At 38.6% G+C, this 13,926-nt stretch overlaps 1 protein-coding gene across 2 annotated transcripts in view; it reads left to right on the forward strand.

The window, feature by feature from the left end:
* Positions 1 to 13,926, forward strand: part of grin2bb (glutamate receptor, ionotropic, N-methyl D-aspartate 2B, genome duplicate b) — a 123,338-nt gene that overhangs the window by 26,855 nt on the left and 82,557 nt on the right. For both annotated transcript variants that reach the window (XM_044113294.1, XM_044113296.1), the window contains one exon: positions 8,332 to 9,018. In XM_044113294.1, coding sequence (XP_043969229.1) covers positions 8,332 to 9,018 — 687 coding nt within the window. The remainder of the gene's footprint in view (positions 1 to 8,331; positions 9,019 to 13,926) is intronic.

A 13,926-nucleotide genomic window follows, 5' to 3' on the forward strand; every position in this document is an offset into this window, starting at 1 on the left:
GAATCACTTATGTCTCCACATGTCATAAAAATATAAACATCTTAAATGTACGTGTTTCCTCTGACTTATGAGAATAACTCACGTTGGGTCTAGACTAGACCTTTCCCAATCAGGCAGTCACCAGACAGCATTGATCAAGCTGATCATTTTCTCTGATTTCTATGCTGCTCACAGTTTTATAAAATGTGGAAGTGCTTCAAAAAATAGCCCACAATGAGTTACAAACACTGACCAACCGTGGACTCACTGCTGCTGCCTCTGCCATGTGACAAGAGCTCCTTTTGAACTGTGACAAATCTGTACTGGATTGTAGCTGGAGGACTTATCAGTTGGAAACCGCAGACACAAAGTGCTTATCCCACTTTCTCTCTGTGCTTAACCCATGTTCCACATTAATATTCCAGTGAGTGTAGGCAGCCTTGGTCCTGTGTGCTGTGATATATTGGTGTCCCTGCAGAACGGTTGCAGATGAGGCTGACACTCTGTTGCCTTATGTTTACTGACTTAAGTAAATGGATTGTTTCACTGTTGTCCAAATCATTGAAACTGAAACTACATAAATTCTAATAAATGCATAGGTCTTGAATAATGTGCATGAAAACGTGAAGAAGATGCCCTTACAGAATAAAGACTTTACTGCAAAAATTTTCAAAAATATGAGGAGAGTGTAAAATTTTATTAGAAATGTGATAAAAAGACTGAAGGAAATGCAAAAGTGAGTCTGAGTGTTTCAGGTTCAAGCAGGATAAACACCTGGGGAACTTGAGGAATTAGCCAAAAACATAGATTAGCAAAGAACCCACTTGAATTAAGTTGAAGAAAAGTCTGAACATTAAAAAATAACACAAGCTGAAATCGAAAATGTAGTTAAGCAGGTGAGTTTAATCTCGAGTTAAAATGACCAATGAATTTAACCCTAAATGTAAAGAGCAAGAGGGTCTTAATAGCAAATAATACCTAAACAATTAGTTGTCAGGAAAATATATTTTCCTTAAGAAATGTATTGCTTGCAGTACTGTAAAAGATAGTGTAATTGTGTTTAACACTTAAATAATGTAATATTATAGATATACAGGATTGGAGAAGGTTGAAAATTACTTGGTAAATTACTGGAAACATCCCAGAAGCTTCCCAAGATTAGGCTTAAGTTAGCCCAAATAGGATTAGAAACTTTCTATCAAAACTATGGTAAATATTGATAATGTATTGGAAATAACTGGAAATTAGGGGTAGTATCACATCCAACCACAAATCTAAAAAATATTTTTGTTTATCCAAAAATCTTTGATATTTACTAGTTGAACATTAATAACCTAAATAAAATGCATGTACCTACTCAATTATGTCATCTAAATGCATCCCATTTCATGTGGTTTACAGACTCAGAGGTGAAGATTCAGTAATTTGTTGCTCTGGGCTCAGAAATCTAGCTTCAGTAGAAATAATCTGTGGATGTGATGGAGGAATACACGGTGCCTGTAGGGGGCATGACCTCAATACTTGTGCAGGAAGCAGTGTGCTGTGTGTTTTTGATTGAGGAACAGCTTTTAAAAACACTGAAATGTACATGCATTAAATCTGGTTGTTGGGCCAACTACATTTAAATTCCCTGTTGTGTGCAAATCTTTAGAAATTTCAGATGCATTCTTGTTTATACCCATAAATTCTTGTTAATTCCAGCTCATTTACACAGAATATTTCCAACATCAAAAATTCCCAGACGTTTGCATCCCTCCTCAGACGCACAGTTTACAACTGACCTATTATATTGCATGCATTATGCAATATTAACCTGATAGGAACTGTATAGACACCCACAATGTGACAAGCTCTGCGCCTGACACACATAAAAGGGAACCTACGATGTAAAATTCTCACTTTACACGTTTTTGTACTTCCATTTGGATCTCAACTGCTTTTAAAAGCAGTCTGTGGTCATTAAAGAACCGCCCAGCTGTTTCTGGCGATTAGTTCATGTTTTTTGGTATCTGGAAAATGAGCCGTTTCAAAAATTTCTCGATTAAGTCATAAGTGAAGGATACTGTGTCATTACCTGGCAACTCCAGAGGAGCTCCGTCCTTTGCCTAGCAACCTAAGTGGAACTCCAGCACATTTAGTTTTGGCGCTCTATGCACTGTACAATGGCTGCTGGAAGAGACATTTTGTTTGGATTGACTTACCATCCAGAAACCTCTTCCTGGATTTGTGCAGGAGGCTCTATGTCTTATTTTCAAAGATATACGGTTGCATAATCAGGCTTCTGTATGCAGACACTTTCATTGAGTTAGAGGGCGTGGCCAGCAGTTTCTTTGGATTTGAAGTGATAAGAGGCTCCAAAACATCTTGTTCTGAAAAGTGCTCACAACAGGCAGAAATGAGCAGAATAAAATTTTTTTATCTAAGAATGATGTTGAAAATGTTTTATATAGTCCATAGATCTATCCTAACCTGTTTGAGGAAGCATACTAGGTCACCTTTAAGACTTCAGACTGAAGTCAATTCAAGCACTAATCACTAGTCAGTGGGTATGTACAAAATATACTAAAACATATGACAACAATGTGCCAGTTCCAATTTGGGATTGGAACTGGTGCTGCGATTGGAAAGTATTGGTTTGGTCATGGGCGCTCACTTCTACATTTCCAAACTGGCACTTTAATGTGAACCAAGGCTGTTGTCTGTCAGTGAAAATAAAATATTAAACACGTGAGGCAGTTACTGAGCCGAGGCAGTTTTGTGGCCCCTCGAATAAATAAAGTCCAGTGCAATTATGAATTATAGATGATATTTTGGAGTAGGGATACTAACCAGAAATGTAAGACATCAGTCAGCCAGTGGTGCACCTCCTTAGGGGATATCCGTACAATATAGAGGTTGTCACGTCAAAGTATGCATTCATTGACGATGTGCAGTTCATTAAAACCCAATGTGTGGTATGATTTGATAAATGATGTCTTGTTTACAGAGTTTTTCAGTGGAGATGACACAAGTGCCATTCTTACCTGTGACTGACCACCCACTAAATAGAAATGGGCTCCTTAACAGACATGGCTGTCGGATTAGGTTAAGTGTAATACCTTTCAAACAGTATTCAGTGCAGCCCACCACATCAGGTCCTGAGGGATGCTGCAGAGTTTGATAATGATGCCCTGTATGCATGTATGTGTTGCATATAGGCTCTGCAGTGTACAATTTTACTCCATATGAATTTGTTATTGCAAGTCTCTTTCAATGCTGCTCGTCGTCGTTAAAGCTCTTTGGCCCGTATATATCCATATATTAGTTGCATCATTGTTTAAGTGGCAGACTTCAAAGTGTGTGGAAATGACAGCATTTATTGTTTAAGATTTTAAGGGTCTTTATTCACAGAAAGCCAACTTGAAATTAGCAAAGAGTGAGAAGTTGGAGAGAGAGGCAACAAAGATCAGAAATCACGTAAGGGACTAATCACATCCAGATATGGGGCACACACTCTCTACTGCTACGCCTCAAGCAACCCATCCAGATTGTCTCCTTAAAATTTAGATTCCTCAACTGAATCTAAATTCAGTTGAGGAATGTTTCACAACTCACCTCCATTTCAGCGACAAAACCTCTTAGAAGCTTCAAAAGGTTTGAGACTGGGTAGAGGTATACCTTTTAGCAGAACAATTACCCTAAACATGCTGGACATGCATGTTTAGGACAGATATAAAAAATCACTTAAATTATAGTACATCTATGTGTTAGAATGATCTAGTCAAAATCTAGACCTAACCCCAAATTGTAATTTGTTCTTTACAAACCTCCACAGAATCTGGCAAAGAGAAAATTCAACTTCTGGGTGAGCAATACTGGTAGAGACATTCCTCAAAATGTTAGTGGCTGTGACTGCAGTAATAGCTGGTTGTACAAAGTAATGACTCAGGGGCGAGGAAAATGTATGTACGCCTCACTTTTCAGATTTTTGTAAAACAATTTTTGAAAGCCTTTAATCATTTTCAGCCGCCTTTATAAACGACAGCCTACTTTGTTCTGGCTAATCTGAATAAAATCCATTGAAGTTTCTTGCAACAAGACAAAGTGCTAAAAGTCAACCATTTAGATGAGTGTGTTGTTTTCAACCTGTGCTTTTTCAAAAACACTGAAAAGAAAATGACTAATCCATCAGCATTACTGCCATGCAGCCCACATGGTGCTGCATTCTTGTTAAACCCTTGATATGTTTGCGTGTGCTGCTGGATGTATGGGTATCTAGAGTAGCGAGGCCCAATCAGGATGGACCAGGCGTCTGAATGCATGAATAACAGCTCTCGGCTGATTTGAACTGCTGGGTTTGTACTCATGCTTGTGTCGTTATCGAGCGCCCAGCATCTCCCGCCTGCTGCAAATTACCGGGTACAAGACACACACACTTGGGGAGTGTTTTTGTGTAGCCACTTATTACCACTCGCCCATGTTCTCTGCGCGCCGCATATGTTGTTGTAATTGCCGTGTAAGTGCAGTAATGGCTACTTAAGAGCACATATGTACTCGCCAGCCTGGATTCAGTTCTCTGGGAGTAAATAATCCACTCTTGACGTTGTGTATTGAAATGTCCTTAAACTGGGAGGGCTTGGTGATGGCAGCAGTGATGATGTACGATGGTCTGAGCAGCTTTGTTGAATGGCTGCTCCTTCCATTGTGTTCCTTCTGTTTATTTGCCTGTAGCCATGTTGGGTTATGAATTTTTAATGTGAAGTACACCAAAAGGCGGAGATCATCTCCATCTGCAAGAGTGCATTAACTCACCTCACACATGTGTGTACGTGGGTGTCCATTCACATGCCTGCTCTATTTATCTTGTGTTACAAGCCTTTTTATTTTTGTCGGTGAGTGGTGACACTGCATGCAGTTAGAAGTGGATGTTGTGTTATTATTTGGCAGAAGGCGCCGTTGTTAACTGCAGAACTTGAGTTTTGTGCATCCTCCTGTCCATCAGAGTGTTATGTGGAGGCATTTTTGAAGGGTTACTATGGAAACCAAGCACTGCTGTTATATCCTGATGAGCCTTTCTCCGCTGCCTCGTCCACTGTCACACTCCTTGCGTGATTTTAAAAATATATTTTTTTTCTAACAGTTTCCCTCCGTTGCTCTCTCTGAGTGAATTCATCAGTTTCTCTTTTATTCATCAACACCATGAATTGTGGCCTTTCTCACCACCCCCCCCCTCGTTTTTCCTCCCTTTTAAGCTCATCCCAACCATTTTTCTCTTTTTTCATCCTCGTATTAATCATGTCTTCTTTTCATCTTTCCTCCTTGCGTTTCTTCTTCTCAGCTCCTGCTCTTTTCTCTCCTTCCCTTCCCTCCCTCCTCTGGGTTCCTTATTGCTGTTCCTTCCTCCACCTCCATCTCTTTTGTGTATGTCTCTATTTATTCTTTGCTCTCCTCTTCTCTTCTCTCTGCTGCCTTCCTCCCACTCGCTTCCTCCTCCTTTGCGCCTTTTCTTCTTCTTTGCCATCCTCGTGGAGAACTCAGCTCGTTTACAATTAGCATGTGCACCTGCAATTAAGCCTGACAAACCACTGGTAATTAGACCTTTTTGAGAGACAGGTTTTCTTTTTATGTGGAGATCAGGTCTCCTTCACACTATTCGGACTCTTCTCTTGCCCCCTTTCCCACATTTGCTTGCTTTTTTTCGTAACAACCTGACCCATTTATATTTGGCTTCCTTGAACTTACATGTATGCATATATACCTCCTTTCTCAAATGCTGCTGCATGCTTAATTTATAATTAGAACATGAACTTATTCTTATTAAGATGTCTCATCTATATGTCTGCAGGAATTATGGCCCAATCTGTCACTCCCCAGTTAACTTTTAGTTCAGACTTTGACTAATTGTATATTTCTCTGCTTGTCACCTATCCCTGCTTACATCTTTTCATCTTTTCTCTCTGCTCTTCCTCCACCATCTCCCCCTCCCTTCTCCCTTTTTGTCTGTGCACAGTGAAGAGCTGTAAATGATTAAATCTTTACTTTAGTAGTAAAGTAAAGATTTGGTTATCAGTCGACTTCAAGAAGCAGCTTATCGATCTTAGGGGTTTGGAGGGAGAAGTGATTCTAGAGGATAATGCATTGGACATTTCAGCTAAACTTTATTGAAGGAATGCTTTGATATCAACATGACAAGTGTGCTCAGTAACATTTTATCCAATTGAAAGAACAAATTTCAGTGTATTTTATCTGGATTTTATGGAGTGAACCAACACAAAGCACTGCAAAATAGTAGAGCTGCACAATATATTGAGTGTAAATTACCTTCCCATTATCAGTATATGCAATATTGCAAGTAAAGGAGTACTTGGGCACAATATTTAAAATTATGCAATGTAATAATTGTCAAAATATCATTCACTACATTTCCATAATATATTTGGCCAGTTGTATAACCACAATGTCTCGCCTGATGAGATTTTTAGTGGCGGAGATGCTTATGTTCACAGAGAGTGAATGTTAAAGTAAAACAACAGTGAGATAATTATGATTGATATTGATGTTGCAAAATATAGTAAGAGTGTCACAATTACATATTTTTCTGCAGTCATACAAAATGGTCCAGTGGTTTTAAAATGTTTTTTACAAATACCTTCAATAACCAGTCAGGCTTGATTTTTTTTTATTTTTTTTACCTCTTTGGCATTTCTTTTGAATGTATTATGTGTATTATATGTGTGAAAATGTGTCCATGTTGTATTAATATGCTTTTGTAATATGTTTGAATTTTTATCATTTGTTTTGCTGACACTTCTAGACCAGATCGTTGCAAACGATAATTTGTCTCTAAGTCGTCTTACCTGATTAAAGAAAGGCGAAATAACATAAAGAACTAAAATCAAAAGTGTCCTGTGCATTGGCTGCAACTATATTGGCAGTTCTCAATATATTAGAGAACTGCCATGGATGGTCTCTAATAGCCATTAATTTCCTATTTGTTGCAAGCAGAAATATAAAAACTCTCCCACCATCATATTTAACTGCTGCTTTCTTTGCTCAAAAAATCCTTATTCTGTATTAAAACCTAAATATAATTGAACTTTGCAAAGAAATAATATTTTTGTGTTGCAGACAGTGCTGGATTTCTGTAAGTCTTGAAGTATTTTTTATTTCTGCACTTTGCAGGCTACAGAACCTGTAACAACATGATGAAAATTAGTCGTAGTGAGAGTTCCTGCTTTTTTTTTTTTTTTTTTTTTTTTTTTTAACTTGCATGTTTTTTTAAATTTCAACTCCCCCTGACAGTCACAACATGAAAAGCATGTTGGTCTTACTCGTAACTAAAACTTGTCTCTAAAACTAAAACATATTTTAATGTGAAACTAAAAATGGAAGAGTCAACAGTTTTCTAGGAGCAGAAAAGCAGTGAAAGTAATGTTGAAGCGGGAGAGAAGAAGGAGGAAGAAAAAACGAGTGAGAATCTCAGCGCAGCTCTGTTGGAGTGTCTAATGGTCACTTAGCCCGGCAACGAGTTCATGGCGCTTTGAGGCTGTCAATCTGTCACCCAGTACTACCCCGACTCTATCAAAACTGACTCACACATCCAGCCCACAATGGACTTAGTGTTGCTGGTTGATGCTCTGTGAAAGGAAGTCCCTCTCACTGTGTAGTTTGATACGGAGCCATAAGAGTCAGTTGCGTGTCTGACCCTAATATTAAACTAAGACAAAATATGCAGTTCAAATATTTTTTTTTTATTTTTATATTTTGATCTTTTATGTTTAATTTTAGTTTTTACTTGTTTATAGTTTTTGTGCCTTTATATATAAGAAAAAAGACTTACACTTGAAAAGTAAGGTGTAATTTTCAGGTATTCTGTTTTGTAATTTTTTTTAACATCAATAATCCAATATCTTCCTTGCAGTCAGAATAAATAAACCTTATCTGCTAATGTAGCTGACCTGAACCACCACTGTCCCCCGTGCTGTTTGCACCAGCTACAGCTTCCCACCAAATCTCCAACAGTGGATGAACAGTATTATATTTCGCTCGCAGTGTTTACTTTCAAATTAGCATGTTTCACTGTGTTGCTGATTGTATCTTGGTCCCATTCAGGAGCAAAACTTTTTGGACGTCAGCTTTTGAAGGGGACCTTTTATCCAAAAGTCACATTTTGCACATCTTTGTACTTCCATTTGGCTCTCTACTTCTAAAAACAGCTCAAGCACTTAATGGGCCACAAGTTAATGTTTTTTGGTGTTTGGAAAATGAGCTGTTTCAAAAACCTCAAAAAGGTCCAGTTGGCAATTGCTTGTTTTCCCTGCATTGAGGAAAGGTTTCCCAGATCTTAACTGTGTCTCTCTTCTTTCCGTACAGGGACGGCATTTACAATTCTCCACGATGCTTGTCAGCCTCCACCATTCTCCCTCCCATCTTCAGGACAAGTGTTTGGTGTCTCCCTCCTCAACTCAGCACTCTCCTCCTTTGGACCAGTCGTGCCATCACTCTCAACGCCAGCCACGGCTCACCCTGCCCTTTCTGTCCTTGTCCTTGTCTCTGCTCCTACTCTCCATACTCCTGTTGCCCATCTGCGAACCCCGGAGAGTTGGAGGGCCAGGAACGGGGCCTGGAGGTTCCCCAGGTGGACAAGGAGGTCAGAGAGGAGGCGGGAACCAGAGGGGTGCTGTTATCCCTCCTCATTACTCTCCAGGTTCGCCAGCACTTCCTCCTAACGCCCCCAAACTGATCAGCTCACTTAGCATTGCCGTCATCCTGGTGGGCAATTCCAGTGAAGTAACCCTTGGTGCAGGACTTGAGAAAGAGGACTTCCTCCACATCCCTTACCCCCCTAAAGTTGAGGTGGTCACCATGAATGAGACGGACCCGAAGAGCATCATTAACCGGATCTGTGCGCAGATGATGAGGAACTCTCTACAAGGCGTAGTGTTTGGTGACGACACGGACCAGGAGGCCATCGCTCAGATCCTGGACTTCATCTCTGCTCAGACACACATTCCCATCCTGGGGATCCGAGGGGGGTCCTCCATGGTCATGGCTGCCAAGGTAAGAAGCCGAGCAATTTACGTGGAGTTCATTTTCAAAGAGAATAATTCCTGCTCGTGTAAATCTAATAATTCTCAACAAGCTGTGGTATCCTGTCAGCTTCAGCAGTTTGAACAGGTGGATCAGCCCAGATGGTCCGTTTTAGATCGAGGAGGTAGACCTGCCCTCTGCCGTTGGCCCTCATTCATTTGCAGCCTTTTGACAGATTGATTTTTTTTCCCCTGTTAATTGACGTCACACTGAGCCTCCTGACAATGGCTCGACTCAACCTTTAAAGGACTCACAGTGTGAAACTAACAAGTCCAAAAACATCTCTGTGGGACTGTAGTCTGGTCTGAAGGTGTAAAACATTAAACAGAGCAGGAAAGAAAAAAAACATAAAAGAACCAAATATCAAGCAGGAAACACAATGAGAAAAGCATAATGCCACTATAAACTATATAAATGAACATAAAATAATAAAAATAACTGATTGAAACTAACTTTACTGTTAAAGTCAGCTGTACACAGCATGAGTCAGCCTGATAACCTCAGTAAAAATACCCTGATTTTACAGTTTCATGTATTTACCCACAAATTTCAAGCAAAAAAATTTTGATCGGTGTCTAATTGACTTTAATTAAAGCAAAAATGACTCCTCCTACTAATGCTGAAATATCATCATATTGAGTTTTAATAATTTGAACTAACATAGCCTTTTCCTACCTGTTGACTTGCAGCGGGAAGCAGATGGTGGGGGAGGGAACTTTAAACCATAGAAGAAGTACAGAAAAAAATGTTGAGAATTTGAAACCACTATCTGCACTCTCTGATTTATTCATGCTTAGTGGTTTCACTCTTTCTTTTGGTTTGAAATGTTTTCACAACAGAATCATCGAGGTACTTATTGAGGTTTTCTTTTTGTTTCTGTAACTGCAGTTAACCATAGATTATTTATACTCTTGATATATTTAAGTTTTAATCTTACCAACATGTTTCTTCTGATGAGAAGTGATATTAATATTCCCCAGCCAGAATCCTCAGTTGAATCTGATAGAGAATATGTGGAATGAGCTGAAGATTAGGGTGATTATTTCACAAACTGTTTATGAGTGTATCAATAAAGATTGACCTTTTTTATGCAAATCTAAATTATTGCTATTTTTCAAAAGCAAGATGTGTTTATGCTAATTTTCCAAACATCATGCTGGTGGTCATTAAGAAGCAGGTGCTAGTTACTGGTAGCGAGACAGAGGAATATTTAAGGAGTTATTTTTCATAACCATTAATATTCTACAATTTGTCTTAATCTGCAGACTTTATCATTTCAAGTTCTTTCAAATTACATTTCACTTCAGTTTCAACCATGTAAGTTTATTTTTTAACCAATGTATCAATGTGGGTCGTGGCTAATCAAGTTTGCATGTGGCTAATTGAATGTACTGATAATTAGCTAATAAGTTGTGAGCCCAAGAGAATGCCAGTTGTTTTTTTATTTCCAAACAGGTGGGTGTGCAATGTCACTACAGTACATATATAGTGCCTTTAAATTACACCATTTATTTGGCTTTTTTCCCCAAAATAATTCACCCTGCTGCAACTTTGTCCTCCAAATTACTCATACTTGTTCAGTTTTCTTGCAATTGTACTGTCATGAATGTTAACATTTTGCATTCTAATTAAGGCCTGTGTCATCTGAGAAGGAGCTCTGAGAGTGTTTTTATGTTTCTGAACACATTTCATAGCGTGACTTTGTTGTGAACTTTCTAGTACATCCTCTGGGGTAGATTGGCATCACTCTTACATATGAATAATCTTTCTGAATGCAGCATAATTTGACTCTAAATTGTCTTATTGCTTGTCTAAGGTCATTGCTGATGTCTTCCCTAGCTGGCTTTGGGGAAAGACACACTTGTATGTTCCAGACCTGGAAGCTGTCAAAACCTTGTGCTTTTTAACAGAACAGCCGAATGTGTAGTTTTTTCCCCTATGGCAGTAAAAAAAATCTAAATACAGATCGGATTGCAGGTGTTTTTGCTCAATTTTGTAAATACATAAATACAATACAATAATAAACTGCAATATTTGTGTTTCATGGTGAAATGTAAAGCCTTATGGGGGTGGGATTATGTAAAATTGATTTTTCACAACTTTATATTAAGCTATGATGTTACTATTTTATTGAAAACATACTTGGAATATTGCTTTAATTGCACCCACAAAGTGCTACCAATTTCCACAAAGTTATATTTAACATATACAGCATTTTTATAACACCTGAAGGTAACGGCAAATTTGATTGTGTTATAAAGTACATAAAACCACCCAAATTGATCTGGTTTAAATTGAGTTCTATAGAACATTTTAATCAATGACTACATTAACTTGAACAAGCAACAGAACCGAGTCCAGTTGTGGCCAGTTTTTCTCCAGAAAAGCAGAACCAATCAGGAGACCTTCTGTGTTATTCCTCTATAAAAGGCTGTAACAAACTAAAAATAAAAATAAGCAAAAAAAAACGGTGAACAAGAAGACAGCGGTGTCAAAGATGAGGAACAAGGCAGTTAAAGAGAAGGAGGGAGAGATTTTAAAATAACGCAATTATTTACTCAACATATAATTACCGCATTTGCAGCTGACAGCGTGACAGAGGCCACAAACCGAAAGAGACTGAGGTGAACATGTGGATGATGTTTAAAAGCTTGCCTCGGGCAACAGGAAACATTTGTGCATCTAGGACTGAAAACTGCTTTAAACATCATCAGATGCTTAACACATTTTTTCAGTGATTACCATTCACTTGGCCTTTTTCTTCTGAAGCCTTTATTCTCGCTGCGCTACACATGTTCGCTGTCAGTCAGACGCTCACGCGCAGAGCGAGGGGGTGAGCGCAGTGGATATTGTTCGCATGGCAACCACCTGCTTATATATTTCTCCTTACACACTGTACAAAAGCAGCCAGGAGGGTGAAATGACTATTTTTTTAGGCAGACAAAAGCGGTGGCAAAAGAGAAAATGTCGCGGTCAGAAAGGGGCAAGTCCTTGAATAGATGAACGGGGAGATTAAAGCTAAATAACATGAGTAGGAAAAACAGGAAAAAGGCGTCAAGAACAGGATGGTGATAAAGTGAGGAGGGTATTGACTGGAGAAATGCCTCTTACTGCTGCCAAGTAGCAATTTTTTTTTGGAAATGCTGCTCATGATTCTGTTATTTGTAGCTTTGACTCACACATCCCATGGATATAATGCAGAACGCTGCTACGATGCTGAAAATCCCCCCCCCCCCAAAAAAATTGGACCTTCTTTCTCAATAACCTTCTGCAATAAACAGGTTGCTGACAAAAATGAAACAAAATAGTTGTTTTAATGCTTGTTAAACAACAGTTGTAATATTCCTAAAATAATACCGGAATAAAGACATATGACAAGTTGTGATATTACAAGAACAAAATAATAAAAATAAATAAAAATTAATTGAGAAATGTTGATCATCACAGTGTGTATGTATATGTAAAGCTTTTTCTCATTAAAACAAAAAGTTTTATGACTAATTAATTTTGTGACAAAATTGTGCTAATATTGTGCCTTTATTTTGCAAATGTTCACATTATTCTCATGATATCATGAGTTCATTCTCCCAATTAAAAGTCTCACACTAGTAGGCTATAGTTCTAATACAAATTTTTTTGTAAAAAAAAAAAAAAAAAAAAAAAAAAAAAATTAAAGCTATGTTTTCTTTGTGCTGAACTTTCACATAAAAATCCCAGCAAAAATTATTTTCAGTTTTGGGTTTTTAACTTGATAGTTTTTAACTTGAATAAATTTAAGGATTTCTACAAATACCTTTACAGGACACTACATACAAAGTGTGAATAGAGCAGTATTTGGTAAGCCTTGGATGTTGCAGATTTCAGTACTAAAGGACATGACGGTATGGAAAAGTGTCATCCCAGCTGTGTGTCTGTCTCAGAACATGAGCCCCGTTGACCTTACATGTCTCAGCAAAGAGGAAGTAATTTTTGTCAATTAACCTCTTGTCTGCACCCCAAGCTAGCCTGTGTAGGCATGGATTGGCATCTGCTTTTATTGCACACAAGTCTTAGTGTGTTCCTGGCCAATTTATAACATAATTTGCACCCTGAAGAAAGGAAGAGGAGCTGGTGTTTTAGACCCGCATGTGCGTTTTCCGTTATGCTCTTCATTTGCTAGTGATGGAGCATTACTGTTATTCCCCATTCCTATCAGCTCATTTCTTTACTTTTGTTGTTCCATTGGTAAAATGAGGTATAGTTTGGAAGCTACGTTGAACTTCAATTAAACCCACCATCATCCGTCGTGCTCATTGTAGACGACCCGATTTGTGACTATATTCTGGCTTCCAGGAGCTCATTGTAATAAAGCCATGCTACATCCAGGTTGGTCCATTATCCACCAAGCGATTTGCACGCTTCCGTTTAGCCATTAATTCACACCGTGCCATGTGTCGGCATTGGGATAATAGGACGTCGAAGTTGGCCCCTGCCTGCACTCAACTGTGGCTCCGGAGACTAATGAGGCCCTTCAGATCTTTTGTTGGGACATAAGCTGTGTGTGTCTGTGCAGGCATACGGACACGTACAGTGTGCTGGTATAGAAAGATAATAGCCTCTTTGCCTGCGTTTGGGGAGATTAGCAGCAGTTGTTTTCAGTGCAAACAAGGTGCACCATGGTGCTCTGCATACCCAGTGTCATCAGTCATACATGGTGCGCTCTTATTTTTCTGCTTCTCTTACTTTTAGTGCTGAGTTTAATACTTTTAAGGATAATAGTAAAAATATTTTTTGTTTTTCAGACAAAAATGACAAAGTTCTTCAAAGTGAAGCACTGTTCCTTCTGTTTCAACACTTTTTTTTAACATCCACACATTTTAGTGCACTTTATTAACATTT

The sequence above is a fragment of the Gambusia affinis genome, linkage group LG04 (genome assembly GCF_019740435.1).
Source record: "Gambusia affinis linkage group LG04, SWU_Gaff_1.0, whole genome shotgun sequence".
Taxonomy (NCBI): Eukaryota; Metazoa; Chordata; class Actinopteri; order Cyprinodontiformes; family Poeciliidae; genus Gambusia; species Gambusia affinis.